General features: G+C 53.0%; 1 protein-coding gene across 6 annotated transcripts; it reads right to left on the bottom strand.

Moving 5' to 3' along the window:
• Positions 1-410: 410 nt before the first annotated feature.
• ARAP3 (ArfGAP with RhoGAP domain, ankyrin repeat and PH domain 3) lies at positions 411-22,685 on the bottom strand. Of its 6 annotated transcripts, none has more exons than XM_036314598.1 (33): positions 22,602-22,685; positions 20,497-21,037; positions 20,321-20,382; positions 20,107-20,218; positions 16,713-16,916; positions 16,517-16,586; positions 16,155-16,275; positions 15,881-16,065; positions 15,695-15,801; positions 15,251-15,450; positions 15,071-15,156; positions 14,748-14,930; positions 14,451-14,586; positions 13,744-13,860; positions 13,189-13,336; positions 12,979-13,081; positions 10,630-10,849; positions 9,866-9,929; positions 9,495-9,658; positions 7,431-7,643; positions 7,059-7,164; positions 6,018-6,165; positions 5,673-5,741; positions 4,869-4,943; positions 4,656-4,770; positions 3,062-3,190; positions 2,849-2,982; positions 2,568-2,650; positions 2,436-2,471; positions 2,268-2,331; positions 2,030-2,167; positions 1,795-1,833; positions 412-1,322 (listed from the first exon to the last, which is right to left on the bottom strand). In XM_036314598.1, exons 2-33 carry the CDS (start codon positions 21,018-21,020, stop codon positions 846-848), a joined length of 4,632 nt encoding a protein of 1,543 aa, XP_036170491.1. In that variant the 5' UTR covers positions 21,021-21,037; positions 22,602-22,685; the 3' UTR covers positions 412-845. The 6 variants fall into 6 exon arrangements, with proteins under 6 accessions (XP_036170492.1, XP_036170491.1, XP_036170493.1 ...); XM_036314600.1 differs by having other exon boundaries at positions 14,511-14,586; XM_036314603.1 differs by having other exon boundaries at positions 1,185-1,322; positions 2,030-2,121.
• Positions 22,686-23,800: the final 1,115 nt, after the last annotated feature.

Here is a 23,800-nt window from a genome sequence, read left to right as displayed (position 1 = left end):
GCAGCCAGAGTAATTGATTTAAAAAAAAAAAAAAAAAAAAAAGGAAATAAGATCTCATCACTCTCTTCCTTAAAACTCCTCAGTGGCTTCAAAATAAAATCCAAATGCCCTGGCATAGTCTACAAGATGGTGTGGGACTGGGCCCCTGCCCTTCTTCCCCTCTTCAGCCTATACTCCTCTCCCACTCCCCACTCAGGGGGCTCCAGCTTTCATGCTGTTCCCAGCAAGCCAAGCCCCTTCCTGCTGGCAGTCCAAAAGCCTTCATGCCTCCTGCTTTCCTCTCCTTCTGGAGTGCTCCTCCTCCCAGCTCTCCAATGTCTTCCCTCTTACCCTTAAGTTTCTACTCTTCACATAGGCCCTCCCCATCCACCCAGCATAAAGGCTCCCTCCACAAGCACATCAAGTTGGAGTAGGACAGACTTGGAGGATCATTCAGATCTCTGGCTTCCAGATCTTTTTTTTTTTTTTAATTTAATGCTTAAGACCATTCTTTTCAAACCCAAAATCTCTCACAGAACCCCAACATATCAAATAGATAAAGCAGGAGTTGCCCTTGTTGAAGAAAATTATGTGGGGCCCGCAGCTCTGAGAAACAGTCTGACGTTCGCTGCTCTACTTCTTTCAGTTGCTTCATGGTACAGACAAGTGAGCAGATGCCCAGAGGGAAGCCATGACCTGCCCCTCTCCGGGCAGGACACAGCCCCTGGAGCCCTCAGTTCCTGTGCTGCTTCCCCAGCACCACACTGGAGCCTAGAGTCTTTCCAGCCAGGGCAGAGGAAGCGCCCAACAGTGCCCGCCAAGGTGAGAGCTTGGTCTTTTGGTTAGGTACTCCCTCGGACTGCTGGTCATGTGAGGGGCTGGCTGGAGGGTAGACTGGAAGTGCAAGGAGGTGGGGTGGGGAAGCCAGGTGTCTGTGTCGGATGGCTGTTGGGGCTCAGGGGCTGGGGACTGGAGGGCTGGGAGGGGCTGCCCAGGTCTATGGTGGTTTCCCCCTTCCTCAGGATGAGGCTGCTGAGCTCCTGGAGCAGTTGCTCCTCCAAGGACGATTGTGCCTGCGGGCTGTTCTTTGAAGGGGGACCTGGAGGGGGCTCCGGTGGCCTCTCCTCCCGGCCTGCCTTGGAGAGAAGGGGTTGATCAGAGGGTCTCTGGCTGGTGAGGGGGGTCTCTGACTTGGCTGTCTGCTCCCTCATGGTGAAGAAGGAGGTGGAGGTGTCCTTGGTCAGCTCCGGGAAGGCCCCCACTTCTTCATACACTGGCTCCTCATACACAGGCTCCTCCAGTTCCTCTTGCTCCTCTACAGACCCCTGAGATGACTTCATCGGCTGGATGGGAATGGGTTGGCAGGAGGCAGAGTTAGAGTTACTGGGTTATTCCTCATTATCACTTATTGAGCTCTTGCTCTCAGCGAGATGCTGCAGAATACTTTGCAGATATGGTATCAAAACAACTCTGTATGATGGATTACACTGAAGGTGGGTGAACTGAGGTACAGGGGGCTAAGCTGCCAAATGGTAGAGCTGGGGCTTGAACCCTGGTCTGTCTAACTCTGACATGCATTCACCTTTCTTTCTGTTTCTCAGGTCCTGAACCACTCCCCCCTTTCCTCACCATCCCTCATTTTCTTTACTTTTCCTGGCCCAGCACTCTCTCACTTACTCTTTTTCTCTCTTATATACACACACACAAACACAAACACACGTGGCCTGCATAGACAAATACAGGGAGCACACCAGCTCAGGCAGCACAGAGGCACACAGCGCTGACAGGTACCGCTGGAGCAGGCACAGTACTCACAAAGAACATGGACAGGGTCCTCCGATTGTGAAGTCGCCGCTGGGACAGGTGGGGTGGGGATTCGAGGAGAGAAAGACACGGAGACACAGTGAGGCCTGGCAACAGGAGGTGGGCAGTAGGGGCACAGAGAAGGCAAAGGGGGGGCCCCAGGCTGGCAGGTGCACCACTCCCTTCTGCAGTGTGGATAGGGCACAGGCAGGGATCAAGAAGGGCTTGAGTGGGGCTGGGAACTCACCAGAGTCTGATTGGCAGAGAGAAGGGTAGCCCCGCTGTCATCCCCACGGATGGGTAGCAAAGGCATGGTGCCAAACTTCTGACGGGCAAGGTCTGAGGAGGAACGGCGTCGTAAGACCACTGGCTGCTGGTCATCGTGCTGGAGGGAGGGGGAGAGGTTGGCACAAGTGGGCATGGGAGGTACTGAGGGGTAGAGCTAGGACCACAGACCTAGCCCTCCACTTTCTCCTTCCCCTCACCTGGGCTTTGAGGATGCTGGTGGTCCAGTCCCACATCTCATCCTCGTCAGTGCAGGACAGGTAGCTGAGGGTAATAAGAGGGGAATTTAGGGGAAGGAAAGAGGTCACAGCTATAGGGATGGAGGACAGGGTTGGGCCAGAGGAGAAGCCAGGCTGGGAGGTACTCACAGGTGCATCTTCTCCAGTATCAATGTGAAGCCCCACCTGAGAGGCAAAGGAGAACAGTGGTGGGGTGATCAGAAAGACCAGGGTGGTGGTGGCAGGGAGGCCCTAGAAAGAAAACTGGGGAAGAAGACTCACGGTGTTGGAGGCTTTAGCTTCTTCCGGATCCCCAGGTAGACCTTGGCACCTTCCAAAGACCACTCCCGTTCTGGTTTAGAGCTCTGAGAACATGGACGGAGTCAATGAGGTTGATAGGTGAGAGAGAAGGATCGGGGTTCATGAGGTTGAAAAGTCATGGAAGCATTGGGGAAGCAGTGAGATTGATGAGATTATGGGCTGTTGTGTAATAGGGTCAGTGCAGTCATGGCTCCTCACAACCAGCCACCCAGTGTCCCTCCCCAATAGCCCCAGGGCCCCACCTTCTTCTCCTTGAGCAGCAGTAGGCAGCGACCACGAACCAGAAAGAACCTCTCCTGGAAGCGGTTTCCCAGCAAGCGGGGCGGTTCCTCTCGACACCGCAAGAGCCCCACCCTTGGGCTCTCCCGCCGGACACCTGGGTACAAATAGGCAGTACTAGGTGGGAGGTCCTGGGGGAGAAGCCTAGAGGTTCTGGGCTGAGGAAGGAGGCTCACCTGTGAAGAGGCAGCTGGCCTGGGCCAGGGAGACTTTCCTCAAGAGCAAGGAGGCCGAGCAGGGCTCTGGGAGCTGGCACCATTGTAAGGCCTGCTCCAGGACCCTTTCCTTGGGGTGCAGCGGCCGTTCTAAGGGGCAAGGTGGGAGTGGGTGTCAACCAGAATATCCACCCGCAGCCTGGAGCCCCCAACTCATTCATTCATCCATTCCACCATCCAGCCACACCACAGACATTGGTGTTAGCACTGACTCTATGCCAGGCACAGTGCTGGCCCTGGGGATGCAGTGGTGAGCATGAAACACATGGCCTGCCTTCACAAACGCACAGCTAGTAAATAGGTAAGTAAACAAAACAATTAAAGGCAAATAATTATTTGAAAGAAACAATAAGCTGAAAGAGAGAGTAACGGGGCAGCTACTGAGATACCGTGATTAGGCAAGGCCTTTCTGGGGGCGCATTTGTAGAAGAAACTCAGAGGCCTGAAGGATTAGAAAGAAGTCATGCTAAGATCAGGGGGAAGATTTCAGACATGACAAGAAGGCAATAACAAAAGCCCTGAGTCAGGAAAGATGTATTTGAGGAGCTAAACAGAAAATGTGGCTGGGACAAAGAGAGTAGATGAGAGGATGAATTATGTGACATGAGGTCTGAGGTCTTGTAGACCACAATAAGGAACTTGAATTTTAAGTTCAATGGAATTTTAAGTTCAATGGTAACCCATTGGAAGGTTTTAACCGTGGGAATGGTATGATCCGATGGACTTATGCTTGAAATGCCCATTTGACTGCTATGCAGAAAATGGATAGTCAGGAGGCAAGAATGGAATACTGGCTACCTATTTCCTTTCTGGGACTGTATATTTTAGTGGTTAATGTTTGGGGTAGAGACATAATGGTGATTTTGATCAGGGTGGTGACAATGGTGGAGATGGCGTAATAGATTCAAATAGAATCTACTGAACTAGTTGGTTGGGTTGAGTATGAAGATGAAGAAAAGGGAGGAGTCCCAGAGGACTCCCAAGTGTCTGGCCTTGATAACTGAGTGAATGGTGGTGCCACCGACTGAGTCAGGGAAAACTAGGAAATGGCCTAGACTTTTTGTTAGGGAGAGGGGGCTGGGAATTGAGTTTGGTCTTAGACATTTTAAATTTGAGAGGCTTATGAGATGTATAAGGGGAGGTGCCAAGTAAACAGTTGGACATGTGAGTCTGGAGCTCAGAAGAGGGGTCTGGTACGAAGATAAAAATTGGAGGGGCAGCTTATTAATGTCATTTAAGCCATGGGGATGAATGAGCTCATCCAAGGAGAAATGTCGATAGAGAAAGGAAAAGGGGCCAGGATTGAGCCTTGGGTTGCTCCAACATTTGGAATCTGGGCAAAGGAGGAAGAAAAGCCTCCTTCAAGGTGGAAGGGAAACCAAGAGTTTGTGGGGTCCATGAAAATCAAGAGGAGAGAATATTGAGAAAGAGGGAGTGGCCAACTGTGTAGATTGTCCCCTCGTGTACATGAGAAGTATCTACTGTATTTGGAACATAGAAGTCGTTGGTGTTTGGCCCCACCCCCACCCCCATGCACACACAGGATCCTACTCACCCAGCTCCCCATGCTCGAGAATCTCAAATGTCACCCACAAGTCAGTCCCAGCTGCTGTCCCCCGCATCTCCAGTACCTGGTTAGTCAGCTCCTCAGCAGTCAGTGTTGGGGACACCTGGGGTCAGGGGAAAGGCAGAGGACCCCTGCTGGTCAGGCCATTGCCCGTCTCCCACATCATCCTCTCATCTCCCCTCCTGTTCCCTCAGGACTGACCTTAAGGGTGACACAGTTGTCTGGGAGCTGTTGTTCTATGTAAACCTCCATGATAAGGTCTCCAGCCTGGGATAGCTGAGGGGAGGGGAAAAGAAGTCAGGACACCACAAAGGATGTAAAGAAGGAAGGCCAGAGGTCTCCTCATGTTGTCTCATAAACATCCCCCCCACCCACAAAGTCTCTTCCCAACCTTCACCCCCAAATGGCTCAGGCGAGGAGTGGCGGGACCACATCTTTATTTGAAAAATGGGAGTACCTACTTCATGGAGTTGTGTGATGCTAACGTGCCTGGAATAGAATAAGTCCTCATCTATTTACTATGGTGTATATTATTACTATTCTCACCTCTGTGAGAATAATACTTATTCTTCCTTGGATCTCTTACACGTGGAACTGAAGGGCTTCTGCCACTATTTGTAATGGAGCAGCGGTTCTCAACCTGTGGGTCGTGACCCCTTTGGCGGTCAAACGACCCTTTCACAGGGGTCGCCTAAGACCATCCTGCATATCAGATATTTACATTACGATTCATAACAGTAGCAACATTATAGTTATGAAGTAGCAACGAAAATAATTTTATGGTTGGGTCGCAACATGAGGAACTGTATTTAAAGGGCTAGAAGGTTGAGAACCACTGTAATGGTGACTCCTCACGGAGGAATAAATGAAGCAAATCTTAAACCAACCCCTCTCCCCAAAACATCTCCCTCCTTGGGTTGCCCCTGTGTCCAGAAGCAGAAGGTCAGCTTCCTATCTTGATGTCCCTTCCTGGCCCACTCAGGAGCCAAGGCCAGGACAAGTTACCTGCACATCCTTCCAGGTGGTGATAAGACTGACCTCCAAGTCAATCTGAGCTACCTGGTCAGAGTCGATCTGTGGAAGAGCCAGAGAGAGTGTATGTGATGGGGGTGGGGGATGTACTGGGAAAGGAGGGGAGCAGGGAGAGATGTGAACGACCAGAGAACCTGTATAAGAGCTAAGAACCAATCGGGCAAGGATGTTAGGAGCAAGGTTATGGGGGAAAGGGGCCCAGGGCTCTGGGAGATGGTTCCTGAAGCTGAGGGCCTTCAGAGGGCTGGGGGCTTGTTGGGGTGAGAGGATCCAGAGTTCAGGAAGAGGGACTGTGGGTCAGGGGTTGAGGGAGCTTACGTCAAAGACAGAGACATAGCCGTCGATGAGTTCCTGCAGCACCCGCACCTCGTGCTCCCCTCGCCCATCCGTCTGGAACACGCTGGGTGCAAAGAGCAGGGCCAGGTTCCGCGTGCACATCTGGTTCAGAGCCGCACACTTCTGCACGCTGCAGAGGGGCGTGAGAGTCACAAGGAATGCAGTTTGTGCTCACCCGTTTATCAACACATCTATTCATTCAGCAAACACTTAATGAGTTCCTACTGTGTGCAGGCGCTGAGTTAAACATTGGGATGCAAGAGTAAGATATAATACTGGCCTCAGGAGCTCCTTGTCTAGGGGAGAGACAGACAAGGAATAGGTGATTTTAAATATAGTAGGGGTCAGCAAACTTTTTATGCAAAGGAACAGATAGTAAATATTTTAGGCTTGTAGGCCATACAGTCTGTCACAATGCCTCAACTTTGCTGTTGTTGTGTGGAGGAAACCATTGAAAATATATAAATGAATGGGCATGACTTTACACTTTACAAACTTGGTTTACAAAACAGGCAGTGAACTGGATTTGGCCCACAGGTCATAATTGGCCAGCCCCTGTGATATAATGTAATTAGTACAGTATAGCTGGGGTTCACCCTAGAATCATTTAAAGACCTGTCACCCAGTAGACAGGCAAAGATAGATCTGCATCTTCTTTTTGTCTCCTACATATATTCCTTTGCTTGGCATAGAATAATAAATCCAAATAATGTTGATTGCTTACTATTTCCAAATACTTACTACACACATGCCAGGTGCTGTAGTTAAGAATTTTACAAGGATTATGTTACTTAAATCTCAAATCAGCAGTGAGGTAGATACTATTTATTACATCGCTTTCTCTTACAAATGAGGAAACTGAGGCTTAGGTCTGTCTGACTCCAGAGTTCACACTGAAACTTGATGCTATAATACCTTCGCTTAACAACTGTTTGTGGGATGGATGAAGGAATGTAAACGAGGGGCTTGGGCAGAAGTGACAAAGGGTCAGTGAGGGGGTTATAGGGGATCTCCCATACTGACCGATAGAGATGCCCGATGAGGGTGGCTAGTGTGCGGCGGTTGACCCTCGGAAGGCAGCCAATCACTTCTTTGTACTTCTCCAGGCGCTGATTCTTCTGGGGCAGCTCTGGGATGGAATAGGGGAGGGTTGGAGAGGATCAGGGAAGGGAGAGTCGAGGGATTTTTAGAGAAACAAACCCAGGATTGATGTGTTTCTGCCCCCTTCCCACCTTGCCCTGAGCTGAGTCCCTGGGTGATCCTCCAGTGGGGGGAGTGATTAGGCGGGGGGCTGCTCAATCCCACAAGGGAGCCTCAGGGATTCTGGTGGGGTAGGTGGACTTCCTGGTTGCCCCTTGGTTGCCTGTGAGGAATTCTTAGGGATCTCGAAAGTACCAGCAGCCTCCCTCCATCGAGGCAACAACCGTGCAGAGGTCACGGGGTCATCGAGCTCTCGAAAGAAGCGTTTGAGTGTGTCGGTGACGTCCTCCACAAAGTGTTCCCCTGGTCGGAGTTTCACTGATCGGGCATCCCGCCGGAAGTCAGCCAGGAGCCGCAGGCTGCGGGCACGAGCACCCCCTTTCCGGTATACGCCCTCCAGCCGGAGCCCTGAGAACAGCCAGCATCTCTGCTCACAACTGCCCAAAGACCCACCACCACCCACCCAGCATCCCATCCGTGACCCCCTACATGGCTTGTGGCTATTGGTGGGGTCATAGAGGAAGAAATCTGCCTCCATGGTCTTGCTTTCCAGGGCCCTGCTCAGTCCTCATCTCTGAAAGTCCTTAACTAACCATGCATCACACATAGCAGCCCCCATCTCTCTAGCTCCTCATCACTTTTATTTTTAAACAGCACTCTCTAAAATCTCATTACAGGCCTTAGTCATTTGAAGATTCTGCATTTGCAAATTCATCTACTTGCTAAAAGTTATTTGTAACCCCCAAATCAATACTGATGGTACTTCTTTAGTCATTTGGGATCATGCGCAGAGCAGAGAAAAATTTGAGCTGCCTGTTGGACACATTCCCAGCTAAGGTGTCATACAGTAAACAAGTGTCTTTTCATGGCATGCTTAGAGCCATGTTTTTTGCATTCTTGTGTGTGTGTGTGTGTGTGTAATCCTGTTTAAAATGGCCCCCAATTGTAGCGCTAATGTGCTGTCCAGTGTCCCTAAGTGCAAGAACGCTATGATGTGCCTTCTGGAGAAAGTACATGTGTCGGACAAACTTCCTTCAGGAAGAGGGTGTAGTGCTTGTTGGCCATGAGTTCAATGTTAACAAATCGACAAAACATATGAAATCAAGTGTCTTTAAACAGGAACACACATAAAATAAGGTCATGTGTTGACTGGTCGATGGAAATGTGACCAGAAGTTCTCAGGAACCTAACCCTGTCTTTCCCCTGGGGCAACGATTCAGTGTGCATTAACTCAGTGTTAGCAGTCACTTTGTAGAATATAACTACCTCGAATAATGAGAACTGATTGTATTTGTTTTCTTATTACCCATCTCTCCTGCTAGTCTCTGAGCTTCATAGGACCTTCCCTGTTCATTGTCATGGCATGTGGGAGAAGCTCAACAAGTATCTGTTGACTAAAGAATGGCGGTGCAGGCACTGTGGAGGAGGGGGCATGGACACCCACTCTCTTTCCCCAGGCTTTTTCATGGGCCTCTGACTTAATTCCTCCTTTGAACATAAGGGAGGCTGAGAAGAGGACAGGGGTCTGTGAGTGGGGGAAGTCACTGCATGGGGCTACTGCCAACGCATAGAGAATGTCATTAGCCGCTGACTAGTCACTGTCCTGGTTATAAGCACAACTATTTGTAGGTCTATGGATGTGCTTTCCCCCCCTTTACTGCCCTTCTTAGTTTTCTGCGGATTTTCCTTCTCAAGAGTTCATTCTTCTAATGGGGATTCACCCGGAAGATAGATTCTACTGGGTCCTTACTTAGGCTGGAGAATAAAGCAGAGGCCAAAAGCTCACAAAGAATTCTGGGAACCACTTGCATAGCTGAACTTTTATGCCCGGAAAACCTCCCACACAGAATAATTGTGTTCAGACCTTCAAGGATTTGGCTGAACAGCTTGGCTCGGGCCCCGTAGCTGCCCCCTCTTTGTTCTCCACGGTTCTCCATCTCTAGTCACATTTCAGTGCCACGCTCTCTCCATGTCCACACCCCACAGACAGTTACCATGGAACACTTACTACCTGCTAGGTCCTGCACTAAATGCTTTATAGGTGTTATCTTACTGTCACAACAATTCTGGAAAATAAGGACGGTTAGTAACCCCATTTTACAGATGGAGAACAGAGGCTCAGAAAGGCAAAGCACCTTGCCAAGGGTCACTGAGCAGAGGCTGTCAGGCTGCAGGCTCTGGAGGCCAAGCTTGTAGGCAGATCACCACCCCCTTGTTCCCCATCCCCCACTGGCTCAGTATTGACCAGTACCCACTCACCATGCTGGGTGACAAAACTGATGCAGGCATCCACGATGATGGGGATGTCACCTCGGCTCATCTGCTGCTCCTGCAGCCCTGTGCCGCCCCCACCGGCTGCTCCCCCAATGGCCACATTCCATGCTGAGAAGTCCAGCCGGCCCTCTCCCTGCAGATACAGGGTCCTGAGACCCAAGGGGCCTGGGTCAGAGCCATCTCCAGAGGATCCACTGAGGCCCAGAATCACAAGGACCAGATTTCCTAGAGTCACCAGAAGGGGCAGCAACCCCCAACCCAGACAGGGCCTCTGAACTAGGGAAGGGACTTTCAGGAAGTGGGCGGTGGTCCAAGGGTGTGGGCTGAACTCTACAAAGGGTAGGGGCAACGCTTACCTTCCTGTCTCCACCAGGACCAAATGCTCCTTCTTGTCTGGGGTGTCAGCTGCCGAGACTACACCTGGGAGGAGAATCATGGAGATTATCATCATCATCATCATCATCATCATCATGACTAATATTTATGAAACATTTAAGGCACGGAGGTGCAGGCTAGGAGCCTTATAAACGATGCTGCATTAAATCCTATGAGTTACACATTATTATCCCCATTTTACGGGTGACACATAAAGCTCAGAGAGGTTAAGTAACTGCCTCTGATTACTTGCTATAAAATGGCAAAGCTAAGCTTGAACTCAGTTCTCTTATCTCCAAAGCCCTAAAACATTATCTGACACTGTTCCTCTTTTAGGAGAAAGTGAGAGTACCCAGTCCCCTCTCCCAGTCCCCAACCAGCGAGTGACTCCAAATAATGATAATAACAATAACATTTATAACATATGCCATTTACTGAACACTTGAGAGATGCCTCCTCCCAGGCTCTGTGATAAGTGTTTTACATGCGTCGCCTTATTTGAAACTCACTACAACCCTGTTATTGTGCCTGTTGCAAAGATCAGGAAACTAAGGCATAGAGAGGTTAAGTAACTTGTCCAAGATTACACAGCTAGGAATTGATAGAGTGTGAGGGATCTAAATCTGGGCAGTTTGACTCCAGAGCTTGTGTCTGAATCCATTGTGTTCTGCTATTTCCCACAGGGAAGGTCCACTCCTTCCCCCCTCCATGGCCACCCTTCATCCCTGTCCCCAGCCCTGCTCACTGATCTCCTGTAGCCGCCGAAGATGCACCATGTCCTCAGGGACTGCAGGGCCAGGGCCCGGTGCTGGACACAGGAAGAGGTGGTCACCACGAAGAAGTCCAAACCCTGACAGCCAGAGGCCAGGAGCCAGGGCTGTGTAGGAGGGGGACCGCAGCCACAGGCGGCCCAGCCGCACCAGCCCAGGGCCCAACAGCTGGTGGCAGCTCAGCGGGGAGAACCACTGTGAAGCAGGAGGAGGACATGGGGGGAGAGGAAGATGGGGGAAGAGACAAGAGGTGGGGGAGAGAGAGTGAGAGGGCCAGGGACAGACAGAGAAGGACATGAAGAGAAAGCAAAAGAAAGAGGGTAATGAAAAGGGATGGGGAGGGAGTGAAGGAAAGGCCCAAGGAGAAGACAGAGATGGATGGAGAAAGACAGGAAAGAAATTCAGTTCAATTTAATTCACTCCAACCAACACAGAGAAGACCCCTGTGTGACAGCCTTATGCCCTTACTTGGGATGTAGGGGTGAGAAAGAATGGGGAGCCGAAATGCTGTAAGGGAAGAGTCTTGATGCCTTGGGAGGTCCCATCACACAAAGGGGCCGGGAGAGGCTTCGTGGACAAAGAACTATTTGAGGTGGACCTGAAGTAGTGCTTTTCAAACAACCCGTAGTAAAGGAACAGGAAGTTTTTTCTTTTATTTTAATTTCCCATATATGCATAACCCATGAACACAGACAACAGAGTGCAAAGGCCTGGGGTGGGGCGGAGCCCGGTGGAGGAGAGTAATGGGGGACATCTGTAATACTCTCGACAATAGAGAAAATTTACCAAAAAAATATTTCCAAACTGTCACTAACAAATACTTTAATAAAAAACAATAAAAATGATTACTAGAAAAATGAAATGAAAAAAGAAGTACATACAACATATAAGCTGCCAATTTTATAATGAAATTCCACACATAAAGTCACTCTGTCAAATGGTTATGAAAGCTAACTCTCAAGTTCTGTACTTGTACTGTCACGGGCCATAACAAAGAGTCCACAGGCCAGTGCAGTGACAGTCTGCAGCCCGCACGTTGGGCAGTACCACTGCCTAAAGGGTGGGCTAGATTTGTGGAAAGTGTACATAGTAAGAGAAGAGTTGGACTCAGCTGGTAGGGCCATGACAGCACCCTTAAAGGACACAGAGAACAATTTCTTGGTGTGAGGAGTTACAGGGGAACAAGAGAATGGGGTCAGAGAAGTGTCAGATGCTGCAGATATGACCTGGGTTGGCCAGGAGGAAGCCCTTGGACCTTGACAATTGGAAGTCACTGGCCACCCACAGGGCAGAAGATTAGAAGAGTATGGCAGCCCGGCCGGCATGGCTCGGTGGTTGAGTGTCAACCTATGAACCAGGAGGTCACGGTTCAATTCCTGGTCAGAGCATATGCCCAGGTTGCAGGCTTGATAGGAGGCAGTTGATTTTTGATTCTCTCTCATCATTGATGTTTCAATCACTCTATCCCTCTCTCTTCCTCTCTAAAATCAATAAAAAAAATTTTTTTTTTTAAAAGAAGAGTATGGCAGAGGAAGGCAGCAAGGGATTGAGGAATGATAGGGCACAGGACTTTTTGAATTGATGCTAAACTGAGGGTGGAACAGGGCTGAGGGAAAAGCTGCGTAAGGAAGGGAATGACTGTCTTCATTATCACCATTACTATTTCAGCACCCACAGACGGTGAAATAGTAACACGACACAGAGAATGAGCCTCACGTGTCTCTCATTCTTAGCCTTACAGGGTGGGCCTTTTATACCCACTCTACCCTTATGGAAAAGCTCACAGGGCTGAGAGACGGAGGACTCAGTTCCCAGGATGTCTGACTCCGGAATCTGAACTCTTAATTCCAGGGGGAGGGTGCAGGATGGAGAGAGATGGGTTTGCCTGGCAATGGAGAAGCTGGGCCAGGTTAAGGCAGCCTCAGGACCTGGAGGGTGGGAGGAAGAAGTGAGAGGCAAGGGCAGCTTCTCTGTGGGAAGAGACCCAGCACAGGGAGGTTTGGGCCATGAGCTTTGGGGACAGAGGCCTGATGCTCTGCTGCCTTCTAGTTCTGTGACCTTGACCACGTGACTTTATAACCTCTGAGACTCAGTTTCTTTATGTGTGAAATATTAATAATCCTTACCTCTGAGGGTTGTTGTGAAAATTAAATGAGATATTGAGTGGGCAGTGCTTACCCCAGGCCCTGGCACAGAATACATGCTCAGTCACCTTCACTGTTAAAGGAAGAGGTAGGAGAGGCTACAGGATCAGAGAGGATAGGATGGGGGAAGTGCAGCCAGGAAAACCATGAGCTGTCAGGGAGGGGTCTCTGCTGTCTCACCTTGCCCACGGCGCTGACCCAGGCCTCCAGACTGTCAGCTCCATCGGTGCCAAAATGCTGGATCCTCCCCCCGGTGAGGATGAGCTCAAAGGAAAAGGGGAACCTGGAAAGAAGGTGAGGTCAGGGAAGAGAATGGGGTCCAAGGAGGTGGCTTCAGGCTTGGGGTCAGGAAGGGAAAAGGGGAACTCAGTGAGTAGGGCGGGCTGTTACCTGTCAAGGTCACCTGAGTCAGTAGGTGGAGGGCTCACACCCAAACATACAACATCCTGGGGCTGGATGAGGCTGAGGGGTTCAGGGCTGCTTTCTGACACAAACATTTCCAGAGCCGCTCCCAGCACGCACCACAGTCGGGAAGGAGCTAAGGGGAAAGCTGATGGTCAGCAGGCAGAGGACCCCTGTCTCCACTGTCAGAATTCCTTTACTAGACCTTTATTCTATGCCAAGCCTTCTGGCCATGTACGATCTCACGCAATCTTCACAACAACCCTATGAGGTGGGTATTATATTCGCTCCTAGTTTATAGATGGGGAAACTGAGGCTCAGAGTTTGCGTAGCTGGCCCATCTCATGGGTAGGAAGTAGCAGAGCTGAGATTTGACCCTGATCATCTGACTTCAAAGCACAATGCTGCCACCAGACATAGTTCCTCTCTTACCCCCTGCACGCAGCGCAGTCCTGGGCATGACCCCACTTTCCCATCCCAGCCCTCTTCTCCCTGTCTCCCATCCTGGTTTCTCCGCCTCCAATCCCTTGGCTCCCAGCTTACCATCCCGGCCCCTGCGAGCGGGTGGGGGTCCAGCTTTGTTGCTGATGGGACCACAGTACAGGAAGCTGCTATAAGTGGCAGGCACCACCACCTCGTTGTACACGTCAAGGGAGGGGTCTGTAAGGGGAAGGAGTAGTGGTCAGGTCAGACCAGTACAATGGGATGGTCTGAGCCCCTCAGGGAAGGGATTGAGTTGAGGAAGAGAGCGGAACCGAATTCCACTGGCAGCATGGCTCAGTAGAGCCCAGTTGGGCTGGACCACTCACTACTCAAATTAGAAAAGAGGGTGGGATGAGCCCTCTAACCCAGCCCACTCTTCTCCTCACTAAACAGTCTACCAGGTAGTCAGTCCTGGTGGAGGCCTCAGAGCACGGATCATCTGTAAGGGCCTCAGCCCCTCTGGCCTGCCCACTGGAGCCTAGCAGCTGTAGCTGACCATTTCTATGAGCAGACTGCCCCCAGGGAGATGAGACCTGGCCTATGGGTTAACCCTGTCAGGAGTAGACAGCACTATCACTTCAAACATCCAGAGCCACACCCCAGGCAGTGGCCAGCATCAGGTCCTTTCATGACATCAGAAACAGACCCAGGGGGATTCTAGCTAGGCCACTGCGATGGACTTGGAGGGGGGGGTTGGGGGGGGGTGATTGCCACACCTTAGAAGAACCTAGGCACAGATTGGGGCTGAGAATTGTTGGGGGGATTACCTGGGGGCAGGAGACTGGGGAAACTGCCATCAAGGGCTGAGGGAGACCAGGGCTCCTCACCCTCAGAGGCCTCGACACAGAGAAGCTGGGTCATGTTCTTCAGCAGGTTGGGTCCTGCCACCGCTGCACACAGTGCCTGCAGGAGGGCAGGGATTCTGTCAGCCCCAAGACCCAATCTGAGAGCCCTGGGGACAGTGTGCTGGTCACCAAAAGCAGCCCCTTCCCCCGCCCAAGTCTAGGCTTTTCAACTCAGAGACTGCTTTCCCCTTCCCATCAGCCCCAACCCATCCCTCCTACCTGGAGAAGCTGGCTGTGATCTGGATGCTGAGGGTGGGGCTTCCGGAAGAGACCCAGCCGGTACTTCCGGGAGATGAACTCTCCCCGTGGGCCTGGGGTTGTATCTGGATTTATCCTCTCACCTGGGGGTAGGGCCCCTGCCCAGAAGCGGTTGGCACGATCATTTCCCAAGACAATGAACAGCTGCAGGATGACAAGGGGCAGAGGCAAGTGATGGGAATTCAAGGGTCCCTAGACTTTCCAATCCTGTGCCCAGGGTGGGTCCAAGCCTCTTTAAAATGTTCTCCTTCCTTCCCCATTTTCTCCCTCTTCAGACTCCTCACCTGCACTATCTCATTACTCCAGACACTTGTGTCCAGCTTCAAACTCTGCACCTTCGAGATCCCGGAACCCAGAGCCCGGTGCTGACCTGTTAGAGTGTGAGGAGCATGTGGCATGGGCACCCTGAGCCCTCCCGCCCCGCCCCCGCCTCTTCCCATTTCAGCGAAAGGCTCTGGCCTCACCTGCACACTGCTTGCAGATCACTACTCCCAGGTTGACAGCAGCCCAGTCTGGGCGGGAGGCCCCACAGTCCGCACAGTGCAGGTTTGCCCGATTGGACCAGATCTTCTCAGCCACCTCGTAGTCAGACAGGGTCTCGGTTACTGCTTCCTGTAGAGCGGCCGCCCAGCTCTGCCGAGCGCCCCCAGACTCGGCTGTGAAGCTGAGGGGTGGACAGCCAGTCTGTGGGCATGGACACCCTCCCCACATGCCCCATCCCACTGGCCATTCCTACAGGAACCACACAGGTCAGCCCAGATCCTCCTAACAGCCTTGACCCTGCTCTCTGGACTCCCATCAGGGCACACCCACTGACATCCCACTGAGGTGGCCTCCCGACCTCTTCACCCCGTGCCTCCCTCAAAAGTCTCTCCCCCAGCCTTGCCCCCTGCCAGTCTGGGCCCCACCTGAAGCAGCGATGGGGCGTGAGCAGGTCGAAGCTGCGACTCTTGGTCTCCCGGACACTGCACCCTTGCAGTTCAATGAAGCAGATACCGATGCCCAGGGAGAAGGCCTGGCGGGGTCGGGGGGAGGTGCAGTGAGGCTCCCTATGGGATAAGCCAGGCCCCTCGGCCCAGGCCAGCCCTTCTCACCTGCTCACTCTTGTACAGTGCCAACTCTCCAGGGCTCAAGGCCGCAAACACCTTGGCCTTGTGTCCACGCAGCTCCAGCATGCCTGTGCGGAGGGGTCGGGGCAGCTGGGGGGCCCGGAGGTGGCCCAGGAGACGCTGCTCTTTCAGGCAGGATTGCAGTGTGGAGCACCAAGTGTCCCGCTGAGCTGGTGGGGGACAGGAAAGCAGGCCAGTGGGCCCGGTGCTCACATGGCCTCCCCACCCCTGCCCTGACCCAGGGGGCCCTGGCCCTCACCCTCACTCTCCGTGCGGAACACAAATACCCTCTGGCTGGTGATGACCTGGAATTTGTTGTCTTTGCTGCTGCGAGTCATCTCAATGGCGGACAGGGGGATCACACCCTTGGGGAAGGGGTCCTGGAGAGATAGCCCAATGACACACAGGCAGGAACTCAGTCATGTGCGCTGACACCAGGGGCCACACCAACTTTTAATGAGACCAGCAATCGTTCCACAGCAGTGGAGTACAGCTGCTAACCTGGCTTCTTTAGATGCTGACATGAGTCATGCAGTGACTGCCTTCCGATCCTGAGCCTCCCTCAGCGCCCCCTCTCCCTCCCCGTCTCCCAGGTCCCATGCAGCATCCCCTGGACCCCACCTTGTCATTGCCAAAGTACATCAGACTCCTCCCATTGAACTGCACAAAGCGCCTCTGGAAGACGTAGTTTCTAGAGAAGGGAGGGGCCAAGATCAGTGAGTGGTGGAAGCTGTATCCTCTCGGCTCCTAGGAGCACTTGGGACCTGCCCCCACCCCACCAGCATCCTCCCTCCCCTTCCCTTCCCAGCAGTCCCACCCCTGAGGGGAGAGCTTGTCTAGCCAGCCACTGAGCAGGGGCATGGGGCGGTCTGCCGTGGAGGAGAAGCTGGCATAGGGTGAGATGAGGTCATCACTGGTCTCCTCTGTGTTCAGGTTGGGCAGCGAGAGGGCGGAATCCCCGGGCAGCTCAAGGCTGGCATAGCCGGCATCTTCCCGTGTTTCCAGATCCTGCCTGCTGAGCCTTGGGACCAAGACAGAGAGGGACACAAATTAGGCCCAGTTCCCTGGACACCCCCACCCATAGCACCTAGTAGCATGCCTGGCAGGTACTGGATCTGCTTTTCAAACGGGGAGACAGGGAGGCTGGGCACCCAATCAGCCTGGACTTTCTTCTGTGAGCACACTTGAACTTTTCTTTGGGAAAATTTCAGTCCCTCTCCTCTGCCACTAGTAGATGGCTCCCTGTCATGGTTGCTTATATCTAATCAATAAAATTTATAGGCTCTTTCTCCAAAAAGTTCTTGACTTTGTCTCCCTAAATCAAGTTCCTATCAGTTCTCACCGGAGTGATGTAATTGCTTAACGGGTCACCTGTTTCCACTCCGGCCCTCCCTCCCACATCCATTTTCCCAGCACCACCAGATTGCTCTTTAAAAAATACAAATGAGATCATTTCACTCCCCTGCATGAAACCCTGTAATCACTTCCCACTTGGCACTTAGGATAAATTCAAATTCCTTACCCTGGGCTGGAAGACCTTGGACATTGAGACCCATGGCTACTCCCCTGACCTCACCTTGCATCACCCTCACCTTTGCTTACTACAGATTAGCCTCCTCCTCCTCCCTCTCTCAGAGCCTTTGCACATGCTGTTCCCTCTCCTCAGAAGGTGCTTCGTTGGGCTGCCTTTTCTCATCCTCAGGACTTTGCTTATACCATCTTATCAGAAAGTCCTCTACTATTTTCTGTCACCTTTCAGTGGTTCTTAAGCTCAGCAGCACAAAATCACTTGGAAAACTTAAAAATACCGGAATATGGGCCCCATGCCAGAGACTTAAATTTGAACTCCTGAGATCGGGGCCCAGGCATCTGTAGTTTTCAAAGTTCCCTAGCCTATCGCACCGCTAAGGTTGAAGACCATTCCTCTACCAATTTGTTTCTTACTTTCCTGAGGAATTGAAGCAATCAGACAAGAACTCCCAGACTCCCAGCACCTCCTCTACCCAATTTCACACATACTCAGCTTTCCTCCTGTTACCATAATAAACAACCCTGTCTAAAGCCAGTCTCTCCTCTATGTCCTTGATTCTACTCCTCTCACCTACACAAGGACATTACCCCAGACTTTCTCCCTTTTCTCCCCCTACATCAACTAATTTTCCCTCTCTACCAGACCATTCCTCTTCACCTACAACACACGTAACATTCCTGCCCATAAAAAAACCTTTCTTGACCCCACTTCCACTATTAACAGCCACTCCAACTCTCTGCTCTTTGCAGAAAAACTCTAAAGAATGTTATCTATACCTTTCCAACTCCTTCCATTCTTTCTTGAGTCCACTCTGACCAACCCCACGTTGCCAACTCCAGAGGTCCTCATCTCAGTCCTCATCTCACTCACTACTCTCAGCAGCAGTTAACACAGCTGCTCTCTCCCTCCTCATTACACATAGGTCCTTCACTTGGCTCCTACATCACATTCTCCAGCTTTTCCTTCTCCTTCACTAGCCATTTATTTTCAGTTTTGCTGATTCTTCCTCTTCTCCCAAACCTCTTGACATTGAAGTGTGCCAGGATGCTGAGTTAGGTCCTCTGCTCTGTAGACACTCATTCACAGCTACATACATGCATCTAAACGCTCACAGCTCACAGATTTAGATCTCCAGCTCAGACCTCTCCCCCAAGCTTCAGACTTGCATATCCAGTGGCCTGTTTGTCATCTTCTCTTGGGTGTATAATATACATCTCAAATTTAACACATCCATCACTGAACTCCTAACCTAACCGCCAGTCCTCCCCATCTCAGACCAGAGCAACTCCGGGAATTTTCAGTTGCTCAGAACAGCACTGTCTAACAGAAGTCAATATAAAAGCACAAAGTACATAATTTTAAATTTTCTAGTAGTCACATTAAATAAATAAAAGTAAGCAGGTGAGCCCTGGCCAGTTGCTCAATGGTTAGAGCGTTGGCCTGCTGATTCAAGGGTCTGGGGTTCGATTCCTGGTCAAGGGCATGTACCTCTGTTGCAGGTTCCCCAGCCCAGTAGGGGTGCGCGGAGGCAACCAATCAATGTGTCTCTCTCATGTTTCTCTCCCGGTCTTCCCCCCTCCCTTCCACCCTCTCTGTAGAAATCAATGGAAAAAATATCCTTGGGTGAGGATTGAAAAAAAAGAGAAAGGTGAAATTAATTTTAATAATACATTTTATTAAACCCAAAATGCCAAAAACATTAACATTTTAATATGCCATCAGTATAAAAATTATTACAATAATGTATACCTTTGTCTGTTATTTCATCTAGTATTGCTCTTTTTTTTGGTACTAAGTCTTTGAAATTTGGTAGTTGTTTTACTATCACATCTCACTCCAGGCTGGCCACATTTGGTCAGTAGCCACATGTGGCTACTGGCATTGGGCAGTGCAGACTCAGACTGAAACCCTTCGAGTCATTCTTAAAAGCTCTTTTTTTTTCTTTCACACCCTAATTTACTAGGACAGTTGGCCTTCAAATTATAACCAAAACCCAACCACTTCTGTCCACTGCCTCGTCTGAGATGTCTCACTAGGTCACTGCAGTAACCTCCTAAGGGGGTCTCTGCATTTCCCTTTTGCCCCCTACAGACCATTCCCAGCACAGCAACCAGAGGGATTCTGAAAGTCAAACCCTTCCAGTGGCTTCCCATTTCACTTAGAGTAACATCGAAAGTCCCTACAAGGTCCTGGCCCATCTGACCCCTTTCACCTCTCTGACACCTTCTCCTTCCACTCCTCCCTCCTTAGCTCATTCTGCCCCAGCTGGCCTGGTCTCAGCGCCTGTGCCCCTGGGCACATGGCCTCTCACACGCGTCCTGAAGGTGTACGTGTCCTGAAGGTGTATGTGTCCTGAAGGTGTACGGGACGATGCTCCAACCAACTGAGCCACACCAGCCAGGGTATGCACTGCTCCCTATTTTAAATGATATGTCCATTTGTCAACTTGTTTTATTTCCTGTCTGCACCACTGAGTCTCAAGCTGCCTGAAGCAGGGACTAGGTCTGTTATATTCGTCCTGCATTGGAGCCTGTCTGTGGTGGAGATACAGATACAGACCCACTGGCTTGTGGACAGTGGACATTCAATGCACATCTCATGAATAACTAGATCCATGGCCGCCGCACCAGCTCTTCAAGCTTCCCCACTTCCTGCCATCATCGCCCTACTGACTACTCACCTGTGTTCAGCCCTGTCCTGACAGACACCTCTGCCTTCTCTTCTGTTGGGTGCCCCTGGGACCCCCACAGGCTGGACACCATAGTATAGGCAACCCGGATCCATGATGTGCACTGACAGGGGAGGAGGGGGAGGCAGAAAGAGGAGATCAGGTGGCGGTGTCTGAGGTCCTGAAGGGCACTGTCCCTCTCCCCTGCCCATGATAACCCACCTACCTGTGCCTGTGGTGGGCCTGAGGGCAGGGGTGGGGGCAGCTGTCTGGGAGCTGTCTGGGGCCCTGAGGGGAAAGGTCTAGTGGTCATTAAGGGAGAGAGAAGGAAGGACAAGCCCTCATACCTGCCCCTCTCTGCCCCTCCCCAGCATCAATCCCCAGGGACACAACCCCACTCACGTGTTCTGAGCTGTCTGTGCCCCGCCTCTTAAGTCCAGGCCAAAGTAGATGGCATTGGGCATCATCTCCACAGTATTTAAGGCTGAAGGCTGCTCAGAGGAGGTGGTGGGGAGAGGAAGGGACCTTGGGCTGGACTCTGGGCTCCTGGGCACTTCTGGTCTCAAGAGGGCTGGGCTCAACCCAGGCCTCTGGGTGGTAGTGGGGCCACTGAGCCCGCCAAATACTGTCCTGGGCTTGGGCACAGGCTTGGGGGGCTGAGCTTGGGGAGCTGGGCTGGAGGATGGCTCCATGGCTCTATCCAGTTGGGGATCTGGGGAGCCCTCGGCAGCGCCTGTCTGCAGCAGGCGCAAGATGCGTTTCCGGTGCCCTGTGGCGCAGATGCCCAGCTGCTTCAGCTCCTCGTGGCCCAGGCCCCGGGCTGCACCTGCCGTCGCCATGCCATGCCTCCGGAACGTGTCTGCATACTGCTCCAGGTGCACCGTGGCCAGCCACACCGCGATGTCCAGGTCCTGAGGGGCAGCCATGGGGGCTCAGGCCATTGCTGGGGGGAGGGGCAGGGGGAAGGGAGGGCTCAGGCTGAGATTCCCCCTCCCTCTCTCAAAGTCTGAGGCCTGGATGGGGATACCAGACTCCAGTCTTCCTCCAAAGAAAACGAACCAGAGGCCTGCCATCTGGAGCAGAGCTATCCCAGGACATCAGAAGGGGCTTTCTTATTATTATAGGAGAATCCCGTCATTTGCAGACGAGGAAACTGAGGCCCCGAAAGGGAGAGAGGGAGAGAGGCTTGCCCCAGGCTCATAGCAAGCACGTGTTAGTGTTGGCCCCCAAGCTCCTGCCCACCCCGGGTCTAGGTCAAAGCTCTGCCCTGCATGACTGCACAGCCAACCAGGTAAGTACAGGATGAGATGCGAGAACCTTCAGGGATGGAGTGGAGTGGAATGGGGGGGGGGGGGGGCAGGGCCCTGATGTGGCCTGATCCTGCTGTGGTATCAGGTGGGGACAGGGGCAGCTGTGGCACAGGAGGAGTGCAGATCCCAGTCCCACTAGTTTCCAGAGCTGAGGTACAGCTCAGCCATCCTGATCCTGGTCATTCCCAGTTCCTCCCCTTCCACCTATTGTCTCAGCTCAGACTTCCTTCCTGTCCCTCCAGCCCTGGCCACCCACACATCCTGTCTGCCTTGGTCAGGCTGCCAAGAGAGCCTTAACTAGTCCCAGCATGTGGGATCCTGGTCCTGGGCAGCTTGGGGATGGGGTGGAGAACTGGGCCAGAGAGATGAGGGCCCAGGGGTACTCCAGGCTCTTACTCTCCACTCCCCTGCAGTGTGTTCACACATAGTGCATGCGCACAAGTCAGCACTCACCCTGCAGGCGGCACAGCGGTGTGAAATGGCATCCCCTTACCTCTGCTTTCTCCACGCCTTCCTTTTCCCTGCCTATGCCGTGGCTCAGGCCTCCAGCCTCACCTTGACCCTGGTCTATTCTATGGACCTACCTCTGATTCTGTCTCCCCTGACTTTTATCTCTGCCCTGTCCCTGTCTCTAACACAGCCCACTCCCGTCCCCACCTCCAAATCCCTGTCCCTCTCCTTGTTTTGCTCTCTATGCCTCTCCTTGCCTCCGTCTCTAGTTTTAACTATTTAGTTGCAACTGTGTCTCTGGCCACCTCTGACTCCAGGTTTCTGTCTCGCCCTGTTTCTCTCATGCGGAGTCCTGACCAGGGCTCCCTCTGCCCCAGCATCAGTTCTGGCTGCTCTGCCTCTCAGTGGCTGGGCCCATCTCCAAGCTAGGGCCCCCGGCCCTGACTCAGAGCCCAGTTTCCCGGTGACTCAGGCCGGGCGGAGGGCACGGGACTGGGAACCAGGAGGTGCGCGGGGCAGGAGTGCCGGGGGCGGGCCGGGCAGCTCGGGGCTGCGCGGGCTGCGACTAGGGAGGGGGCAGGGAGGGAGGGGGCAAGGAGGGCGCCCGCAGGGAGGGGCGGGTCGCGGCCCAGAGGGGTGGGGGACGGCCGCCAGCTCAGTGGGGGCTTGGGATTCCCACGAAGGCCCTCGAGGAGGTGATGGGGAGGAGTCTGGGCTGCAGGGGCCCGGGGACGCGGGGGTCCTCACCTCACTGCGTGGCTGCCGTCCGCTGCCCGGTGCCCGCCGGGCTGTCCGAGGCTCAGGGTCCCGCCGCGCCGGCCCCGCCTCCCTCCGCGCTCCCCCGACGGGGCCCGGCCCCGCCCCGCCCGCCGTTCCCCCCGCAGGGCCCCGGCCACTCCTTGTGCAAGCGCCGGCCTCTAAGGCTTTGGGCTCCTTACCCAACTGAAGCGCTTATCTCGGGACTGGCCCACTCTGCCCTCCTGGGGGCCGAGAAAGGGGCCGAAACAGGGCTGGAGGCCAGGACAAAGGGGCAGCGAGCAGAACACAGCGGGAACAGGGAAAGAACCAGAGGGAACCGGACAGCGCTGCGCTGGACGGCTGTGCACCCCCGCCCTGTCCTATCGGGAGAGGGGAAAGGGGTCGGGCCCTCAACCTCCAGGGCACTTCTGCGCCCAGCGGGGTGGCTGGACCCGGGCACCCAGTGATGGGGGGACGGAAGCTGGCCTCCAGAAGTCAGGGATGGTTGCAGCTTTCCAAGCGGGGGGGCCCATCAGCAGCCCAGAGATCCGACCTGGGGGAGTAGGGACCACATCTGCTCCTACCCCCCCAAGGGCCCGGCCCAGTTTCTTCCCAGGGATGAAGGTCAGCAGGGCCACGTTTCTTTGCCCAAACCAGGATCAGGCGGCACCCTGCAAGCCCAGTTACCGAAGCCAGCCTCTTCATCCGCGGGAGAAGCCCCTCGTCCCCGTTCTCCTGCTGCACATTTTGCTGTGGGGGTCGGGGGTGCCTGCGGAGAAATGGCTCCTCTCCCCTCCCCCATCTACCCCGGAGCCCCAACCTTGAAACCTGTCCTCCAGGCTGCGGCACTTCCCCCTCAGAGTTGGGCTGGCCCTTGGTGTTGTGCGGTGTTGGGGTGGGGTGGGGGCCGGGCTGGCCGTCTGTGTTTTCCTGTTTGTATGAGAGGAAGTTGGCTGTGAGTCAGCAGACACAGGAACCGTCAGTAGCTAGGGGAAGACCCCTGCATCAGAGGGCAGCAAGGGGAGTGTGGGGAGGGGAAGGGGGGAAGTGGTCCCCAGTTCTCCCAGCTGAAACTTTCATCTTCGGTCGCCTGCAGCCTTTCCCTCTGAGAATGAAAATGATAATAATCAATCATTAAAATGCCGGCCCTAACCGGTTTGGCTCAGCGGATAGAGCGTCGGCCTGCGGACTCAAGGGTCCCAGGTTTG

Source organism: Myotis myotis, unplaced genomic scaffold, assembly GCF_014108235.1.
Source record: "Myotis myotis isolate mMyoMyo1 unplaced genomic scaffold, mMyoMyo1.p scaffold_m19_p_6, whole genome shotgun sequence".
Lineage (NCBI taxonomy): Eukaryota > Metazoa > Chordata > Mammalia > Chiroptera > Vespertilionidae > Myotis > Myotis myotis.
This window is presented reverse-complemented; position numbering and strand designations above follow the sequence as displayed.